Below are 20,985 nucleotides of genomic sequence, written 5' to 3'. Positions count from 1 at the left end.
ATCAACTAGGTTGTCAAGGTCTTTCTCACTGTAAACGGCGAAGCGTGATGTTTTTGGCTATAATAATAATAATAACAACTTTATTTAATGAGGGTAGCACTAAATAGTGTACTACACTAATAAACTTTTGGATATTGTTTTTGGATTTCTTCCTTTACATTTCCGGTTTTCACCTCGTTCACTCTTTCGACCAAGTGGAGCGAGTCAATTGCAGGGCGACCCAGTAGAGGTTCTTTGAGGCCGTCGATCACATAGACTTCAGTCGTGACCAAAGGGTGTGTTGAAGGTTGTTAAGAGTGAGCTCTCTTCGTCTAGAGGAATCTGCCAGAATCCGGACTGGGCATCCAAATGGCTAAAAAATTTGGCTCCAGATAAACGCGCGGTAATCTCCTCTTGCGTTGGGAGTTGATAATGTTCGCGCTTAACAGCTTTGTTTAGGTCACGGGGGTCAATGCAGATTCTTAACTTTCTGGAACGTTTTTCGTTGACGACCATCGAGTTGACCCATGGAGTTGTTTCATTGACTTTAGTGATGACTCCCGCTCTTTCCATGTGTTCTAGTTCGTCTTTCACTTTTTCGCGTAGCGCTGCCGGTAGTTTTCTTGGTGGGTGTATAACTGGACTAACTGAGCTGTCAATCTTGATGTGGTAAGGTTCCGATATCCGGCCTAATCCTTCGAAGCATGTTGAGTATTCCTTAAGGATTTCTTCCTTGCTGAGTCCAATCAGCTTGCTTGAGTCAGTGTTCCTTTCCATTTCATGAACATTAAATGTTATGAGCTGTAAGGTTTCGCAATCTTCGCATCCTAGAAGTGACTTCCCAGCTTCGACGACTTGAAACTGGACTATTTGTTTGATGTTCTTAAATTGACACATTAAAGAACATTGTCCTATGACAGGTATTGCGTGACCACCAAAAGCTGTGAGTCTTGCGTGGGACGTTTGTAGTTTTTCTCGGCGATGCTTACGAGGCACGACTTTGTAGAAATCCTCCTTTGTTAAGACGCTTGTTTCTGCTCCGGTGTCGAGTTTTAACTTCAGGTCCTTGTTACCAATGCGAATGTCTGCATACTGTTCGTTGTGATCGATGCTTTCGTTGACAGAGTCTATTGTAATCTGATCGACGCCGTGGTCGGAATAATCACTCTCAATGACGTCGTATTCTACTTCGTGTACACGTGTTTGGTGATTTCTTGGTTGATATTTCTGCTGAAATTGTTGCTGTTGCTGGCTTGATCGACAGTATTTTGCAAAGTGTCCGAGCTTTGAGCAACTGTTGCATTCTTTCCCGTAGGCAGGACATGATTTTGGCCTGTGTAGGATTCCACAATTACCGCATGGCTTTTGCTTGGAGTCGCCTGTCGTTCTTGTCTGCGTGGGGGTGTGGCGCTCGTTGTATCTGGGTTGTCGTTGTTTGACGAGGTCTACGTTCGCGTTCTTGGCCTCTGAGATAGTTTTTAGCTGTTGTCTGGAGTGCTCGGATGCTGTGCAAATGTTGAGTGCCTTGTCTAAGCTCAGGTCTGCTTCGCGTAATAAGCGTTCCCTCAGGGATTGATCAGATATGCCGCACACAATCCGGTCGCGTATGAGTCCGTCTTTGAGATCTTTGAACTCACACAGTGAAGCAAGAGTCCTCAATACTGTCACGTATTGATCAATTGTCTCCCCTTGTTCTTGGTTTCTCGTGTTGAATTTGTGTCTTTCAAAAGTGATGTTCTTTCTCGGGTTACAGTAAGTCTTGAACGCCGTCTTGATATCCGCTGTAGTCCTGTTCCAAACTGTCTCGCCTTCGTCGTCAGTCGTCGTTTCGTCAGGAAGGTCCAGTGTCTTGTACACTTCTCGACCCTTCTCGCCAATGCAGAGCAGAAAATACGAGTATCGCTCCTCTTCGGATTTTCCTTTAAGTTCTGTTTTCTCGAATAGATTCCAGTGTTCTTCGAACTTTCGATAGTTCTCGCTGACGTTGCCTTCAAAAGACATTTCTCTGGGCGCTGCCCATTGTAGACTCGATGCCATTCTAACTGATACGAGTAATGGTTCGCTCATAGACCACGTTCTGACACCATGTTGTAGTCGCTCAGATCGTGTAGAATCAAGATGTTTATTTCAAGCCACTGTTATAACTACTCAAGTACAATAAGTAGTGTCTATGATTATGTAATGATAACATTGGGATCATATAACATTACGTCATATATTATATTGTTGTTCCTTGATCAATTCCGATTCTTTGACCTTCTTGATTGTTTGATCGAGCGTCAAGGATTCGTCACTCATCAGTTTCTCGGACAAAGCATCGTTTCGAATTCCAACAACTAATCTGTCTCTAATAAGCTCATCTTTTAGGTCGCCATAATTGCACGATTCTGCTAACTTGTGTAGATCTTCTATGAAGTCAATAGCTGACTCGGTTTCTAGTTGACAGCGGCGGTTGAATTTAGCTCGTTCGTAGATAACGTTGGTTTTTCCGATGAAATGATCGTTGAAGCATTTCACCATGTTCTTGTAGGTTACGTCTTTTGCACCAAGAGGAAAGTTTTTTGAGATTTCGTGAGCGTTGCCTCCCATGGCGTAAATTAACGTACTAACCTGGACTGCATCTCCTTTAGTATGTAACTCTGAAGCGATACGGTAGAAGTCAAAACGTTCGATCCAAGTTTTCCACGCTTCCGGTCTCTTTGACTCGAGTTTCTCAGGTAGAGGGATTTGGCTGGCCATTGGGACTTGTGTCGGTCCTCTCGATTATTGTCTGTCTCCTTACTGGTTCCGAAGATAATTTACAATTTATATCCCGCTCCTGACACCATGTGAAGTTGGTTTTAACGTATCCTTTTTATTCGACAAGCGTCCCCTATCTGAGTCCGCATGTAATCAATCAACTAACTTATATTTGGTTACAAGCTAGTAACAATAACACAGGGAACCCAACAGCTGGAGGCCAACCTAATCCAGCCATAGCTCGTATTTCAGGCATCATTGTTTTCATTATGGGATCTGATTCGTATTTTTCAAAATAGTTGAAGAAACGCTCTCCTTGGTTGTGGAGTGATGACCATTTGCTTTTCAGATTAGTTTTGTTTGTCTCAAATTCTTTCTCGCTCTTGGAGTCGATAAGGCCTGGAACTCTGTTATTACTAAGATCGGCACCAAAAATGTCCGTTAGTACTTCTTCAGCAGCCTTACCACGTATAGCTAACTCGGTAGGTTTCGACTGAATGTTATCTTTCATATGGATATCACAAAGGAGATGTTGTGCAAAAGGTAGCGGTCTTCCAAAGCCTTCTGCTAAAGCCGTTTCACTGTCTGTCCCATATACAAGGACCTTTTGAACGTTTTTGTTTAGTTTCACCATAGTAGATGAAAGCTCATAGCAGCTTTCGATTGCCTTCCTGTTGTGGACCAGTGTGGGTCCTATTCGTACAGGGTGCTCACCACGCTTGTTACGCAGCAGAATATGACGGTAGGTTGTAAGAGTAACATAGTGCTTTCCAAAATTGAAAGTAGGGTCAACGCCCAGCACACTGAATTTAGACGGGTTTGTACAAAATTTCAACTGTTGGTTTGTAGCAAGCATGACGAAGGGATCTCTTGATGTTTCCACTTTACGCACAAACGCTTTTTTGGAATCCCTGTCGCTTTCTTTGGCCATCTCCATCAACTCCAACAAATCATTTGTGGGTTTTTCCTTTAACTCCTTCTTTATGTTTTCTTTATGCTGCAAATCCCTGGCGTGGCTTGCTGCATTATGAATCTCGCAGATGGTGCCCACTTCTTCGATACTCTGATAAAAAGCTGTTTTGGGCGTATTATTTTGAGAAATATTTTTAAGTCTCTCTATTGTGGTGTGAGAGGTACGGTAGTACTCTTTGGATTTCTTGGAATTACTATGGGCATTGACCTGTACGTCATGCTCGCCATTGTCACATATATATTGCACAAAAACCATGGGGTGAGTGCTACCATTGGGTCCTAAAATGATTATTAATATTAGCTTCGGAATGACATAAATTGGAAGAGGGCATGTTTTGGTATTATATGAAGGGGGCAGAAAATGAATGGAAAAAATAAATTGCTGCCCTGCACATACACTAACCTGTTAAATAGATAACAATTCTTTGTAAATCAGGGGACGACTTGTTGCGGTAGAAGTTTCTCGGGCAACGGAATCCTAGTCCACCAGATGAATTCTGAAACTCCATTTGTGTGATCTTTTTGGGTGGATTCCTTTTCGAGGGTCCCTGGAAATAATGTTGTTTGGTGCCAGTAGGGTGCCATGCTCCAAGGTCGTCTGCCAAGATATTTTTCAAGTGCCCCACATATTGTGAAGTTACGTCAATAACAAATGAGGCGTTTCTATTGGTTCCACCTGGGACAGTACGGGCAACACGGTCTTCGTTAGGATTCAAAAGAATCTCTACCACCTTTTTGGATGGAATGCCACTGGTCAGTCCCTTTTGGTGTATTGGCAGAAGGGGTTCTTCCTTAAAGAACTCAATCTCCTCATCTTCTTCATCATTATCGTCATCTTCATCACTATTTTTTATAAACAAGTGAGAATGAATTAAAAAGTGATAAAAAGAAAGAAATCTATAGCATCTTGATCGAGGCTAATTTGTTGTATTTGTCGTAAATTACCTCTTTATTTCATCGTATAGATCCTTGGCCGGACTGTCGGGGATGGTGATGCTGGAATGCAAATAGTGTTAATTAAAATCCGAAGCATATCAAATGTAAATTTGAATTTGTGTGCAAAATACACCAAAAAAGAAAAGAACTATTATGAATATTAAAACCATACAGTAAAATTGTATATTGGCATACTGGAGTTTAAAAATGTGCGAATTCTGAAAAGTAAGAAATGATCTTTTCAAAGAAGTTAAAACTATCAAGACTAAAGCCTCTACATGCCGAGTTTGAGATTTTATCTTACCTGTGCACGTGAGTCAGATTAAGAGATGGTTAAGTTATCCTATGAAGTAAACAAACGTTTTCATACCTTTATCTTTATCATTCCGCGGCTTCTTGCGGTATTTTTGATGGATAGGCGGACTTGCCAGTGCGCTATAAGTATAATGTACGTATTAGATTCCTATGAAATAAAGGGTGTTCTAACTTTTTTTACATTTAATAATAGTAGCGACTGTAATGCCATCGCAGGACTAATCAGGGAAATGCATTCCGAATAGATGAAACACCCGGGATGATTTTAAATAGGTTTCGTAAACACCATGCTTTTAATTTTGTCCAAAAAGAAAGTTGCAATGGTGAACAAAACTGCAATCAGCAATCCAGAAACGTGCGCTAAGTGAATTGAACCACACAGAGTAGCATTCACCTTATGTTTAAATCACCATCGTCAGAAGAAGATTCTGGGTATAGAGCAAAGAGCACATGTTTGGTTAGGACTGACCATTTAAATATATAACCCAACGTATCATAGACGCTATTGAGTGAAAGCCTATAGTTGCGTTTTACTTACCGTTACCAGAAACGACATCAGCATATGATATGTACTTCGTTTTTACCTGTATTAATCAACGTCAGAGAAGGTAGTTTATACAACTTTGTTATTCTTTTACTCTCATATCACACAACTCGCTCTTTCTCAAGTCACGTGCATGCAATACAAAGTATAAAGACAGCCTATACGTTGAGATCCCTTTGTACGACCCTTCAATATTCCCAGTATCGCGCTTGTCGTCACCTTGTTATCTTATTATCCAAACCCTAACATCTAGCAAAACTAATTACCTACCACATACACTGGCAAACGGTCAGTCTGGCCATACATTCTTACCGCGCTCTTCTGTTACGATGTTGAATGTCATAGGACAAAAAAAGACAAAAACCCCTCAACATTTTTATGCCCATTATATCTGTTTTTTCAGCTAGAGTTACTTTACAAATCTGTCGTCAAGTTAAGTATCATTTTACATGGGAGATAAAAGCAAGCTCAGTATGCAGGCAAATAAATTGATTTGAACGCGGCCATCATATGGCAGCAAAATAAAAACCTTACAAGTGATTTCAAAAAAAAAAAGAAAAAGACTAATGAATATGATGACCAATAGTTATGAGAAATATAATGGTTCAAACATGGGTCCAAAGAATAGTCCAAGAGTCCAGGGTCCAAGAGACCAAGTGTCCACTCCATGTTTTACCCCATGCCCTTTGATACGCAAAAACTGACCCGGACCCGGACCCGGACCCGGACCCGGACCCGGACCCGGACCCGGACCCGGACCCGGACCCGGACCCGAAATCCGTAAAACCCGGACCCAAAATCTGTAAAACCCGGACCGATGTTTTTTATTAAACTTTTATAATTTTTTTTCTTTTGAGATTTAATTTTAGTATTGTTCGTGACAAGGCAGCATTGTTAATAGTGATTTCAAGGCTGACTGACAGCTGTTTATCGTTATTTGAACCCGACCTGATGGAATGACAGTTCCATTATCGCGCCTAAAGAGGTATGTCGCTCGAAAAATGCCTTTACTGGACTACTAAGTATTAGGTTTACAGAATGATTCCAGAGAAAATGAATTAAGTGACCAACTTCGGAAGAAAGGTCTCTGTAACTAAAGATTGTGCAATTTATGCAGCCTAAGTATTTGGGTAATACAGGTCACGCTAATTGCACGCGACACGTATGTGAATAGAGTGGTCGACATAAAAACAAAAATCCGCCAACTGGTCACTATTGACATAATTCAAGTGTGTAGTACTAACTTTACTAACATCTATTTCAGGGATTTATGAAACTATATCACACACGAATAACAGGGGAAAAAATTGATAGTACAAAATTGTCATCTTTCTTTTTTTTTTCTATTCTTTGGTTACACGGTTTGATTGATTGATTGATTTCGTGTTTGCTTCAGTTCAACTTTTACATTCAGTTTTTCATATAAAAAATTGACATGACCAGTATCTAAAAATGGAAGCAAATCTGGTGGTACCTGCACCAGTGACGGAATAAAAAAGTTATGTTTCTGTGATACGCAATTCGGATTTAAATGGTAATATACATTTAAGAGATCGGGAGAAGTTTTCGAAACACCATCTTTGATGTAATCTCTCCTTACTCGAGATACAATTGTCAAGTCGAGTGGTGGTGATGGAACTTTGCCCTCTGGTTTGAGGGATTCTTTACAGCCATAGCACACTGAAACTTTGGGGTCCAGAAACTGCAATAAAGAAATGGCAAAAGTTCCAAAGGCAGGTGTTGGTCTTGCTGGCTTGTTATGGCTAATCTTTAAGGTAGTACCGGATCTTCAAAATTCTTCTATGAATTTTTTTTTAAATTCTGTCATTGGAAGTCTATTGTTAGGGCTTTCAAATAATGAAAAAAAAAAGAAGGGGGTCCCTGTATTGGTTATGGAGATATAAGGCGTCAAAAAGGTGTGATTTTTCAACTTTCCGCGCGTTTTTGCCGAAAATCTGTCCCCGCCAATAAATTCGAATTACTCGATTGGATTTAACAAAGACAAAAAGAAAACTGTTTTAAACGGTAGTTGGTGAATCTAGGAAACATACCTTGATAAAAAATCCATCCAATCTTTTGAACACCAAATAAGAAATTTCTGGAGTGGGTTTTCAAAGGTTCAGAGCAGCCCACTAAGAGAACCAACCTTTTGTGATGTCAATAGCATCCTAAGAAAAGTCATCCTGTATGAATGTGAAGAAGAATTATCTAGTGTTGTTGACTATCAGAGGCATCAAGAGCAGCTTCCATTTGATGTTGTTGTACCAGTCTTTCCAGATAAGGGGGATATGCTACTCATTCAAGGTGTAGAGGCTAATGATATTTGGTATGGTCATGCCCACAATGTCAACACACAAATGAAACTGTGGATGTGTTTTTCTTCGTGGAAAGTACAAGAATGCCAAACATTTATGTTACAGAAACAACTGGAAAATGTGCAAGAAAAGTTGTCCCATGGTATTCATTAATCGGGATTGCTGATGGCAGTTCGAAAAGCTCTTCACAGTGGCAAGGAGCTACTCCATAACTGACTTGTAACAGTCACAGTATTCTTAAATGACTATAATGTCTCACTTAGTATCTCACTTATAGGGAATAACGAAGGGTAACTATCTAAAATTCAGTTGGAAAATATTTCCAAACAACCATGGGATTTTTTTGGGAAACAAGATTGCAGTTCAATTCTCATTTTTGGGATTCAGTTGGGAAATGTTTCAAACCATTCCCAAGTATGGGATTTTTTTAGGAACAAGATTGTGGTTCATGATTAATTCCCATTTTTGGGATTCAGTTGGGAAATATTTCCAAACAATTCCCTAGCATGGGATTTCATTGGAAATGTAATCTCAAATTATTACCAATAATTATGATGGGATTCATTTGGGACAATTTGTTGAGAAAGTTGGGAAAGAATTGTATATAGAAAAACAGCTTCAAAAGTTCCAATAGATTCCCAATATTGTATTCTGTGGTTTCCCAATAATATCCCATTATAAGGAAATGTTCTCAAAAACATTTTCCCAATTTGTCGAAATGAAATTTCATAGTTTTTCCTGTGATACTCAATCCACATTACGTTTAACACACGCACTTGCAGCACACAAATTACAGATGGTCATCAGAAGTAATGAGGCTCTGGTTCGATTCCAGAATGTAGTGCTACACACAAGCAATACACGTCAACATGTCCTTCACTCCCAAGCCCCATTACGTTAAGAACACCATTTCTTTTTGGCTTCTTTGAACCCTACTCCACTAATTATCGAATCACCCTAACTAACCATTGAATCGCCTGCGATTCACATGTGAGAATATCCCGCGCAAAGGAGTATATGGGTATGGTGGGAAGCGGGTGGGGAGTGCTTCACCGGAAGTCCTAATTGACTGGAACTGGAACCCTAAGGACCGGAAGACTCTTGTTTAAAATTGCGCAACTCTTCCATTTTGTAGGGGAGGGGTCAGGACATTTTGTAGGGAAGGAATCAGGACGAAAATAAAGGTATTTTATGACCGGTTTACCACAGGTGAACAAGGTATTCTTTGACCAGTTTACCCCATTAATGTATAGAGGATATTACATGGGCGCGCGGAGATACGAAATTTATCTTCGAGTGTTGAAAAGATCTCTCACAAGTGAGCGCAGCGAACGAGTGAGAGATTTTCAACACGAGAAGATAAATTTCTTATCTCCAAGCGCCCATGTAATATTCTGTTTATTATATAATTATCAATGAAAGTATGTTTTGGCTTTTTCAGGCAATTCATTCCGTGTATTTTTGAATAGCCATCACAATGGTGGTATTTTCACACGTGAAAATAACATGTTATTTTCACGTGTGAAGATATCAATTTTTCGAAATAGAGAAAAATAGATATTTCATTGGTAATTATATAATAAATGCTACTATTGTGCTTATGTTGATATTTATTTTTGACCCCCACTTTTATTCAATTTACCTTGCAAATGTGGCGAAATAAACTAATATAATTATTATAGTTGTTGTTGTCATTGTTAACGAATTTCCCTGTCGCGACTGTCGGGCCCTAGCCTCCATTGCAGACGTTATTTGTGTCGGTCTCTTATCCCTCCCCAACTAACGGGGGAGGGATAAGAGACCGACACAAATAACGTCCGCAAAGGAAGCTAGTCGGGCCCTGAAGGGGAGTGGTTTCAATCCTATTTTCTAATCTTTTTACAAATCCTACTTTCCTTCATATCCGAAAAAACCTTTTTCCTATACCCAAATTGTTTTTTTCCTCACTCCAAGTTACTTGAATATCATTTCTCCCAGTGCAAAATAGGCAATTCCCAGTTCCCATTTTACCCATTCATACTGATGAGTAAATGTTGGTACCAGCATATCATTATTTTTATCAGTTTATCCTAATTGCTGTAAAGCTTTTAACGTCGCAAACAATCTCGTTCCCAGAGCTCACGTTCTCATGGTCAGCACCGACAAAAGAGAGGCTCTGGTTGCAACCGATTTTTTGAGCATTCCTATTGATTCGGAGAAAAACAATAGAAAGAGTCGTTCTGCAAATAAAATGGCTAACAGACTAAATTGGCTTGGGTCGAATTCAAATTTTGCTAGAATGTGGTACGATAATCAATCTTTCACATACCCGAAGTAAATGAGAAGGACACTGGAATTTGAGCAAATTTTCACGAGGTTTTAGTGCGAGTCGAGCTCGCGGCCGATCGCTCTTCCATTTGTCGTGATTGAACTAAAAAAACGTGTTAAAAACTCACAAAATAGCACAAGCAATTAGTACCCGGGGGAAAAATTTACTAAATAAACTTTAAGAAGGCAAAGGATAAATAATTTAACTACTATATTCAAGCTAAAAGGTCAATAATTGAAAACCGTTTGTCCGAAGCAATTTGAATCCCTGAAGATCAAAGGTAACCCAAACATCAGCTTACCTTTGATTAAGGCATGCGCAGTTGAAACTTCCGGTCCGAAATTCACGGACCGGAAGCCAACTGAAAATCGGTTACAACCACAGCATCTCGTTTCTCGGTGCTGACCATGAGGAACGTGGGCTCTGGGTACGAGATTGCCTCGCAAACAGTGGCGTAGCGAGGTCTTGACCACAGGGCAGATGGGGGAGGGGAGCAATTTGCCATTTTACCGCGAATTGCTTACTATCAATCACTTGACTTTTTGGAGTTGCCTGGGGGGCAAACAAGCGGTTGACTGAGGGGCAACTAGCGGATGTTAAGTCGAAACATGTCAAAATAAGTTCCCAAACTATTGTATTTGACTATTTCTACGACATGAAACCAGAAAACAAAAGATCAAAACAACCTCCAAAATCCTACAGGGCATTAAAAACGCAGCTATTACAGGAATTGACGTCTATTGATAGCAACCTATATACCTCTTGCATGTGACGTGTGATTTAGATGACAAAACAAAATTATTTCCATCACAAGCATGAGAATTGGAAACCTATTGTTATTTCTTCCAATTTGAGCTGCATTCCGAAGGACAGCAGGCGTCTATATAGAGAGCATACGCGTTTCCTATTTTGAGTTTCCCACCATATCCACAGGCATCCCGCATGAATTTAAAAAAAATCGCACATAGATTTCCATTGTCTGTCCTCTTATTGATCATAGATGACGTATTAAAATGTTCAAAACTCAAGTGGAACCACGAGCGCTCCTGGCTCCAATGTAAAGTTTTGAACATTTTAAGACGTCATCTATATTCAATAAGAGGACAGACAATAGAAATCTATGTGCGATTTTTTTTTTTACAACATCCTACTAAATAAAAAGCGAAACGACGCATGAGCATAGACATTTTAAGAGCTATAAAATAAGACTATAAGCAGCCTCAATCTATTATCACTTTTTCACGCGTTTTCATATTGCTCTAGCTAAGATTGTTCGAGACCTTTAGAGGACAGACTATAGAAAATAAGATAGGGGATTTTCTTTGTTTATTTTTGTGAGGGATAGATTAAGAAATTAGGCTGTCTTTTTTTCACAAAAAAACGATCTTGGAAGACACTTCAACAAATCAAATAAAAAACAAAGAGATTAAGACAAAGACCTATTGGTTAAAACTTGACACCTGCAACTAAATGGCTTTTGCAACGGCTTTTGCAAAGACGGAAAAAATAATTTGGTACACCGATCTAACATGAAGCGTTTTTAAAAGTTTTGACCTCAATGATTTCCACTTCGTTTTAAGAAGAAATTAACATTTTGGATCGAGTTGAATGACACTTTAGACTCAAAAACTTGCACCAAAGTTGTCGTAAAGAAGGAAGATGAAATAACTTTATTTTCCTAATTTTGATCGTTAATCCTTCCCTTTGAAGCTGTCAATGCAGTGCAAAAACACGCCTGATAATCTCAGTCAGACTGTTTTTGTGCAAACATAGGTAAACGTTTCGAAATGTTCAAAAGTAAATTCTAAAGCTAAGGTCTCGCTTTGAAAAACATTACGTCATCTAATAGTCTGTCCTCTCATTGAACAAAGCTGTCGACCAATAAGCCTTTTCATAGTTTAAGAATCGATTCCACTGCGCATGCGATTTTATCCCGAATTTCTCACCTTCTTTTGTTTAATTAAGAACAAAAGGTTTAGACAAAAGGTGAGAAATTCGGGATAAAATCGCATGCACAGTGGAATCGATTCTTAAACTATGAAAAGGCTTATTATAGAACGTGCTATTTACGTGAGATGTTGTAAAAAATTTAATTTCGGGGCCAAGATACGAGGAGCAAAAACGTAAGTTGTAGTCAAAGAAAATCTATCAAATCAACAGAAAATTATAATTATAATCTTTCAAAAAACCTCCTCTTCCTACACCCCTCCTCCCAAAGGGGAAAAAAAGAGAAAATACTCCAGTTTGGAGTTCCGTTTGCTCAGTCTCGGTTGTGTGTTATAATATTCAGCTCTTCAACCAAAACCCGTGGCATTTTAATCAACTCGTATTGTTCCATAATACGTACATTCCTTACTATACAATGGAAACTAATAAAAGAAAACCACATCTGTGTACACAATCGAGGCCGAGAAGCGGGGGTATTCCCGTCATGACCAGAGCTAAACTCAAAACATGAATAATAATTTTTTATTTTAAAAGTTTCATTACAGATGGTTTTATAGCGAGGTCCAGCGCAGTCTTGCCGTTCGTATCAAGTATTGAAGCATCAGCCTTTATATCTACTAAAAGAAGACTAACACTTTCAAGGTGTCCCGCTGCCGATGCAAGATGAAGAGCTGAAAGAAAAAATGTATGCAGTCATAAAGAAAAACTTGTCCCAATATGGTGAAGATCTTGTGGTGTATCTTGAGTACACGAACTTACTATGATGTAATCAACAATAACTATACATTGCACTCACTATCTGAATTCTCATTGGTCGAGAACCTACATATAATTCTAGCTATCTGCATGCGCCAGCGATTTTTCAGCGGTCAATAGTTATTTGCAGGTAGTTATCTAAAAAACGAGTCTGCATAGGTCAGCGGATGGCGCTTAGCTTTAGTTTTTTTTTCGATGTATTATTTTGAAACTTAAAAAAAAAAGTTTATTATAAAGTTTATATCTTTGTATTATCAGTTATTATCTATTTGAACAATGTATAATAAAACGTTTATTGAATTCGGTTTTGTTGACATCTGGAATAATCAATGTCTGGGCAAAAGTTATTGACGCTTTAATACCTCGACCTGTTACTCGGCCGGTGGTCCGGTTTCCTTTATATAGCAAATAAAGACTCGAGAGATTGAGAACAATTTTGTTTACTTTTGCTTCACTCCGATTTACGCACACGAGGATAACACTTACATCTAGTTACAAAGTTGCATACCGGAAATGTGCCCCTCCCCCTTACAATAGACCTTGTTTGTGTAGTGACAATGTTTTCCCAATTCAGCGTGACAAACCTCTGGAGGAATGAAGAGCTGTTGTTTTGAAGCTCGTCGGGATATCATCGTTATTCCTTTCGTATCCTTTGGGATACTCATGACTTTTTCGAAGAGTAAAAACAAAAGAAAATAAATCCCTTGGAGGTTTGTCACGCTGAATTGGGAAAAGATTGTCACACTACGAATAAGGTCTATTGGTCTCGAATGATATGAAAAACACTGTCTAACAAAAACACAAGTGCGCACGAAAAAAATGTTCTAGTGCATTTTTCAGTTGTTCGTATTACCGATCCCTCCCCCCCCCCCCCTCCCATTTTATTTCCACCTTCCAGTCTTATTGGGCTCCCTGTTATATACCAGTTATGTTTAATCTAGTTGTACCTGTTCGTTTTTGATGATCCTGTGCATTGACGTCAACTCCTAAACCCGCTAGATACTTTATGACATGTGAATGGCCCTCCTATCAAAAAACACATGTTGTTACTACGAACTCGGTAGTTAAAAGCTAGACGCTGAAATTCGTTTTTTCACATTGCCGTCAATCGAAAATAGTCAGTCGATACGTATCAGTTCTTGACTGGCGCTAGTTATAGTTATTCGAGATTTTGCATGCGGGCTAGTGCTGCACAATAGGACTCAGGGTCCCCTTCGAGGTATGTACACTGCAACACTTTCCAAATACGTAAGATCTTCCGTACCCATCTCACAATCAGCCTATTAAAAAATTATTAGTAAAGGCCAGACACTGAGGTTTATTACTGCCAGGGTTTCTATACGTCCTCAGTGGTTCTTTTACGTCACTCCGTTTCAGAGTGAGGTAGTAGGACCTTAAGCTGCAGAACCACAAAGCAGGCGACCACTTCAGCGAAATAGAGGCACTTCAACCTTCTATTGTACTATTATTTCATATTTGTCTAGTATTTTACTTACAAAGTTAAATAAAATCGTGAAAATGTTAAATAAAGTAAAGAAATCTTAGCTGACCTTAGAAAAGTAGTATCTCTTTCACCATGTGTACTTAGATTTTGGATTTACCAGTGGAGGAAAAAAACGTTAAAACTGATTAAATCCAACATCTTAGTACACAGGGCGAAAGAGGTACTACTTTTCAAAGTTCAGCGAAGATTTCTTTACTTTATTCAACATTTTCACGATTTTATTGAGCTTTTTAAGCATCGCCATACATTTCCTTATAACATGACACTACAGAAACCTAGCATATGCTACCTGTGAAAGAAAGCATTCAATACACAGGGAAAAAAATTTGAAATCGAAAGATGTTTGAAACATATAGCGCGCGTTGATTGGCTGACTATTCACTTTGTGCTGTCTTCATCGTGACAGCAAATACTTCAGTTTCGCATTCTCTGTTGTACAGGGTTAGCCTCGATTGTGTAAAGAATTATTTTGAATATGCATGTGTTCCAGTGAAGGTGCGTGGAATTTCAATGTGATTGTATTTTTGAAGTTGTGCATTCTTTTCTTTACCGTTGGTATTTGTTAATATTTAGACACTGATTCAAGGCTAACACTGTATAAATGGGTCTGTAATCAAGAAACACGACGATTTTGTGTTTAAGGCTCCGGCATTGTTTCAAATTTAAAAATCGCTTTCAAATAATATTATTTTCTGAATCTGTATTATATGATCTTTAAAACGATATATAGTTTCATGGGGTTTTGTTTAAAGTGTTGCAAAGGGATAGTCTTAAACGAAACATACCCCTGAAGGTCTCCAGTAACCTTAACCCCTAAAAGATACTCTTTGGGTGTGGTCTTGGTTTAATTTAACTTTTAAAAAATACTTCGGAACACAAAATAAAATATTTATGACAATCGAGTAGCCCTAAAATATACCACACATGCTACAAACCAACAGATTTTCTTTTTTCTACCGAAAAAGAGGAAGTGATTTACAATTTTAACCCTTAAAAGATGCAACGATCCCCTCCCTTCTTTTTCTGGGAGTGCCTCCCCCTTCCCCTCCCCTCCCATGGACACTGTATCATACATAACAAATTACCTTAGATGCAAAGTGTAAAGGAGTCATGGATGTTTTCTCTGTTCTGGTTTGTGGATCAACATCATGTTTTGATATGAGGTAATCCATTGAATCAATGCAACCAGTCTGAGCTGCCAAGTGAATTGGTTGGTGACCAAGTTTATCACATGCATGCACTGATGCCTTGAATAAGAAAGAATTTAGTTTAAGAATGGGCTTCCTGTGGTAGACATTGATCAGATAGGATGTGGTGTTGCACAAAATATTGATTCAGATATAGTGGGGTTTTTTTTATTTGATAACATGGTAACAACTCTATGGGTTCTCAGGTTTTCCTTCCTCTGTCCCCGGGGGAGGGGGGGGGGTACTCCCATATATGGACTACACAGGGATGATCCGCTGAACAGGGTATTGTTTTTTTGAGCTTCTTGTCATAAACTGGGTATGCAATTTTATCTCAAGGTCCAAGTTCTTCTTGAGTTTCTTGTCATATTCAGGGTTTCTACTTTCGCATTGAGCGAAACTAGTTTATTATGGTGGTAAAAAAAACAATACACAAGCTGACATGATACATGTAATTGAAACAGGAACTCAGTGCAAGAAATTATATCTTTTATCATAAACAGGGTCTACAAAATTGATTTTTTTTTGTCATAAACAGGGTAACCCTTTGAGAATCCCAGTGGAACACCCCTACCCAAATTCTGGCAGAGTACCCCCCCTCTTCCCCGGGCCTCTGTCTTCTTCATCTCTAATCTGCTTCAAGGTATCAGGAGGGGATTTGGTTCCCTACAGACCATATGCTGTACATGCTGCTCTTTGCAATATTTTGCCATTGAAATATATATTTTCTGGAAGCTAAATAAATGCAGTTATTGAAAATTCATTTAGAGTTGTCAGTTTTGGAACACAAAAAAGTTATTGTAAGTCCATGCAAAATTCGAGGTATGGAGGTCCAAATCCCCTTCTGATACCTTACAATTCCTAGCTAGGCCACACCAAACACTTTGACAATGAATTTGAGCACAAGACATGTATTTTTACTAGCAAAATAACTGTGACTCAAGAGGGGTTATTTCCATATTCTCTACTTTCACATCCCCATAATACTTTGTGTCTTTGGGGGATAACCAGATGGTAAAAACCCACTTATTTCAGAACAGACTTTTATAAGTGCTATATAAGCCATATACATTATTATTATTATTATTATTATTTATTTATTTATTTATTTTATTTTATTTTTTATTTATTTATTTATTTTTAATTTTTATTTTTTGCTGAAGGCTGAACAGACAATGTTGACAATACCTTGTTTGGTATCTAAAAATAAAATGAAGAAGTAAAAAACAGAAAAAGATAGAAGCTTAGCGACGTTTAAGGTAAATTTTAAACATTTTTTTGTAAGTCAATACATTTTCTGTAAGACCAAAACTCTTGATGATCTGTACACGCAAAAATAACTTGGAATAAACTGATAATCAGTATTGTACAGATAAAAGCAAGTATAGTATGAATTCAAAGATATAACTAGCTAAAAACTAGTGTGAGCTGCGTCAGTAAGTTTTTTCATCTTTTCACGGTGTATAATTTACCTTTTCATCATTACTGTTTTAGTATGAATTCAATTAAGAAACCTTTCGATTTGGGACAGTGTTTTGATTGGTTACCCCCCAAAGATGCAAGGCATCATGGGGATGTGAAAGTAGAGAAAACACAATTTTTGTGGGTACAAACCTGATGGTGTGTTATGAGGTATTCAGCAATAGGAATCTGACCACTGCGTAGAGCATCCATTAATGGTGTTGCTCCACAGCTGTCAGAGACATCAGGCTCATAATCACAGTTGTCCACTATAAACTTCACTGCTTCAGTCTTACCATGCAGAGCTGGATGTGTTTTGTGATACAATAACAAAATAGATGTAATATACTGTTTATCCCAATGTTACTGTCAGTGGTGTATTTGGTGGGAACTAGGTCACAAAATACCCATTATCCCCCTGTCTAGCTTGGAATTAGCTGGTTGATATATTAAGCATTAAATATTGTTCATTCCTAAAAATAATGAATCTTCACTTATTATTAGTTTCATTACTGCCCCCTACTCAAAATCCTAGATGCACATAATATTGTCTAATGCCCTCTCCTTAAAGTGACGAGAACATAATGGGGTTGGTAGGAATAGATTTTTTCAAGTTCCAGATTAATGCTGTATTCCTTTGTTTCAGGGGTAGCATTGTACAACAGAGAATCCAAAGCTGGAGTATTAGCTGACATGAATAAGATTTCTTGGACCTCCACTCAAGGACCGCCAACCACCCTAAGAAGTGGAAGGGCTAAGATTGGAAAATATGAAACTATTGTATGGGAAAAAGTAAACTGGGGGGGCTATAGCCCCCCAGCCCAACAGCTTTAGTCCACCAGCTAGGGCTCGAACCTGGGTCACATTGGTGAGAAGCAGTGCTATACCAATGCATGCCACCATTGCTTCCCAATAATGAATCTCTAGATAATGAGCCAGCCGCCCTCCCTACATGAATACATAGTCTCAGTCAATCATACCTGCTGTGTGTAGAGGAGTACGTCCATTTTTGCTATATCTCTTACTTGACCAGGATCCAGATTCCTTCAGCTTCTTTAGTAAGTATTCTAAAATATTAACATGCCCTTCTCTAAAAGAAATTTTAAAAAATAATATGTTTAAACAAATTGAAAAAATATATATTAAAATTTGAGGACATAAAATTGAATAAGAATTTTATAAAAATTTGCTTGAAGAAAAAAAATTCACATAAATATATACCAGTCAAATGTGCATGTTACTAACCAGTAGCTTTTTTTCCTAATTGTGAAGTTCCAGAAATTATCCATATCCCCCACCACCCCCCCCCCCTCCCAAGGGAGGAATTTTTTAACAACCACCCTACCCCTGTAAATTCCAATTTTCTTCTACACAAACTCTATAATTTTATCGACCTTTGTACAATCGGCCCCTGATATAAAATTATGTTCATTTGCATAAAATTTTAACTTTGTTTTATTTTTGGGGGGGAATATTCACTTTTATCTTGGAAAATTTAGTGAAACACAAAACAAAACATACAATGCGTAGTTCCAAAAATTATGATTCCAAATTCCTCTGGGATGGGGGGGGGGAGGGGAGGGGGGGCAATTAATTTCTGGAACTACGCATTAGAAGATAGCATTCAAAGGCTCTAAGGTGCCTATAATTCAAATTATCATTTATATTTGACCTGTACAGCCCTTCTCATGCACTCTAATAAAACCTTTGGAAAAAGTCACATAATGGGGGCCAGACTGAGGGTTGATGAGTGGGCCAGAAAAACCAGACCAGCCCACCTCGCTATGCTTATCACTTGCTGAGCTTGACCCATACAGCATGACCTCAAGCCAAATATTTTCCCATCCGGCCCTCCCACTCAGTCAATAAGTACGCATGATTTATTGTATAATTAATGATATAACCTTTTGTTATCGTTTAGTCATCTAATAAAATGTACGACATGGCACTTTGAGATCACATTTATTCATATCCAAATAAGTATGTATTCAAATGGATTGATGCTTTACGTTTAGTATATGTGCATTCAGCCGCATTTGGTGAAATGTCTAAAAAGGCTCTTATAACTTTACTGACGTGGCGTGGTAGTAGTAGTACAGTACCTTGCTGCAACATGGAAACTGTCCCAGCCATCCTTGTTGCATTGTACCAAACTGGCTCCAGCTGTGACAAGCACGTCAATGACATCAATGTTAGGTTTTGTACAAGCAAGCATGAGTGGAGTCCTTAAATGAACAAAATTGAAAACCTCAGTCAATATCATAAAAATCTGATTCTTGATTTAAATTGATTATAAGGATATTATGAAATAACTTTGGTTATAAATCTCACTTTCTATTACATACAATAACTTGTATATTGTATTCCAAAATATTGGTTATTCTATTTCTTATAATTAACACTCAACAAAAATAGTCGATTCTGAATGGATTAGAGGAGAACAATTAAACCCCAAATTGTACTCTGTAGAGTCCCAATTGAGCTGCTCAAATTTTTTGAGCGTTTATAAACAAAAAATTGCACAATCTTCTCGTAAATTCGGAATCTATGGATACTTGTGATGTTTTGAAAGTTTCCAAAATTGGTCAGGCCTTTTTGAACCTATAAATTCCGAATTGTACTCGAGATTATGTGATTTCCTGTACCATCACCTGACTAATCATGAAAGAAAACTTGTTTTCTGTAAATAGAAGCACCCAAATATACTCAATTGCACAGAGCATGCATGCACACTTGTTTTTTATTCTTTTAGCAGTATTTTCTCTCTTTTTTGGTGGGAGGGGGAGGGGAGGGGTTTGGGTGTTGTGTTCTTGGAAAATTGCCAAGTATATAATTATGGAATTCACTGTGCCGATCAACGCTCCAACTTGTACACTTATACATGTAAGGTTGACCAATTAATGAATAACACAGTTTTTTTTCCCATTATCCATTCAGTAATAAAAGATATAAGCAACAAAGAAATGTAAATAGAAACATGAGTGGGTGCTTATGGCACTTCCTAAGCATGCATTTTATTACTATCAAACGGAACATGGAAAAAAGCTGTTTTAATGAGTGGTCTCACAGTATCCACACCAGGGAGGGGGGGGAGATACTCCACCAGGATTTGGGTAGGGGTGTTCCACTGGGATTCTGAAAGGGGTACATGTACCCTGTTTATGATAAAAAACTCAAATTTGTAGACCCTGCATATGACACAAGATATAATTTATTGCACTGCGTTCCTGTTTCAATTATCATGTCAGCTCAAGTATTTTTTTTTTTTACCAGTTTCGGTCCAGTTATAACCAGTTTTGGTCAATACGAAAGTAGAATCCCTTAATATGACAGGAAACTCAGGAAGAACTTGGAAATTGAGTGAAATTGCATACCCTGTTTATGACAAGAAGCTCAAAAAACCATACCCTGTTCAGCGGATCATCCCTGTATAGTCAATATGTGGGAGTACCCCCCCCCCTGATTCCACACTGAATACAAATCTACTTACATACCAATCTGCTCTCTTCAGGCAGTCAAACTCAACACCTATATTAATCAAGAACTTTACACAGTCCAGGTGAGCTCCGTAGGCAGCTTCATGTATCGCTCTTTTACCATCACAATTCCACAATTCAAAGTCCATTCCATTCCTATGTAATATTTCCAATACTTGGAGTCGGCCATGTCTCGCACCAACAATAGCCGCATTATCTCCCGATCTTTCGTGTTTTACGTTAATAATACATCTTGGATCAGCACTGGTATTGATCAACTCTACAAACTCGTCTATATTTCCATCTTGTATTAGCTTTAACGGCTTTGGATAGTCCATTATCTTGTAGGAGGTGTTCGACTAGATAGACATCTTCAATGTTGTCGAATATATCTTAAAAAATTTAAATCCAAACCTCTACATAAGAAACGCATAAACTTAGCATTTCTAAATAATTCCAGTTTTCTGATTTTGAATAACAATACAATAGAAGGGTGCGCGCTAGCTTAGTTTTAGAGAGCAAAAGATCACCGTGTCAGACAGCCGC

At 38.4% G+C, this 20,985-nt stretch overlaps 3 protein-coding genes across 3 annotated transcripts; all 3 read right to left on the bottom strand.

Annotated features, from left to right (window-relative positions):
* Positions 1–258: 258 nt before the first annotated feature.
* On the bottom strand, positions 259–2,016 carry LOC116304964 (uncharacterized protein K02A2.6). Its single transcript, XM_031714771.2, has one exon. The coding sequence runs from the start codon at positions 2,014–2,016 to the stop codon at positions 259–261; it is 1,758 nt and encodes a 585-aa protein (XP_031570631.2).
* Positions 2,017–2,190: 174 nt separating this feature from the next.
* LOC116305180 (uncharacterized) lies at positions 2,191–2,718 on the bottom strand. Its single transcript, XM_089035881.1, has one exon. The coding sequence runs from the start codon at positions 2,716–2,718 to the stop codon at positions 2,191–2,193; it is 528 nt and encodes a 175-aa protein (XP_088892007.1).
* A 9,845-nt stretch (positions 2,719–12,563) lies between these two features.
* Positions 12,564–20,983, bottom strand: LOC116305179 (ankyrin repeat domain-containing protein 16). The gene is made up of 7 exons (XM_031715036.2): positions 20,458–20,983; positions 19,066–19,188; positions 17,944–18,053; positions 17,117–17,268; positions 15,401–15,562; positions 13,759–13,837; positions 12,564–12,726 (listed from the first exon to the last, which is right to left on the bottom strand). Exons 1-7 carry the CDS (start codon positions 20,775–20,777, stop codon positions 12,578–12,580), a joined length of 1,095 nt encoding a protein of 364 aa, XP_031570896.2. The 5' UTR covers positions 20,778–20,983; the 3' UTR covers positions 12,564–12,577.
* Between the last annotated feature and the right edge of the window lie 2 nt (positions 20,984–20,985).

Source organism: Actinia tenebrosa, unplaced genomic scaffold (genome assembly GCF_029948245.1).
Source record: "Actinia tenebrosa isolate PJP-AT-01 unplaced genomic scaffold, QUT_ActTen_1.0 PGA_scaffold3__52_contigs__length_22856419, whole genome shotgun sequence".
Classification (NCBI taxonomy): domain Eukaryota; kingdom Metazoa; phylum Cnidaria; class Anthozoa; order Actiniaria; family Actiniidae; genus Actinia; species Actinia tenebrosa.
Note: the sequence above shows the minus strand (reverse complement) of the source record. Positions and strands in the feature narration are given on the sequence as shown.

What these genes read in the sequence shown, in the direction of transcription:
- LOC116304964 (XM_031714771.2), bottom strand. Translation starts at nt 2,016, where the DNA reads ATGGCATCGAGTCTACAATGGGCAGCGCCCAGAGAAATGTCTTTTGAA.
- LOC116305180 (XM_089035881.1), bottom strand. Translation starts at nt 2,718, where the DNA reads ATGGCCAGCCAAATCCCTCTACCTGAGAAACTCGAGTCAAAGAGACCG.
- LOC116305179 (XM_031715036.2), bottom strand. Translation starts at nt 20,777, where the DNA reads ATGGACTATCCAAAGCCGTTAAAGCTAATACAAGATGGAAATATAGAC. An exon ending in TGCCTGAAGAGAGCAGATTG is followed by an intron (nt 19,189 to 20,457) that starts GTATGTAAGTAG and finishes TGTTCATTTAAG; the next exon opens with GACTCCACTCATGCTTGCTT. An exon ending in ACCTCATAACACACCATCAG is followed by an intron (nt 15,563 to 17,116) that starts GTTTGTACCCAC and finishes TTCTTATTCAAG; the next exon opens with GCATCAGTGCATGCATGTGA.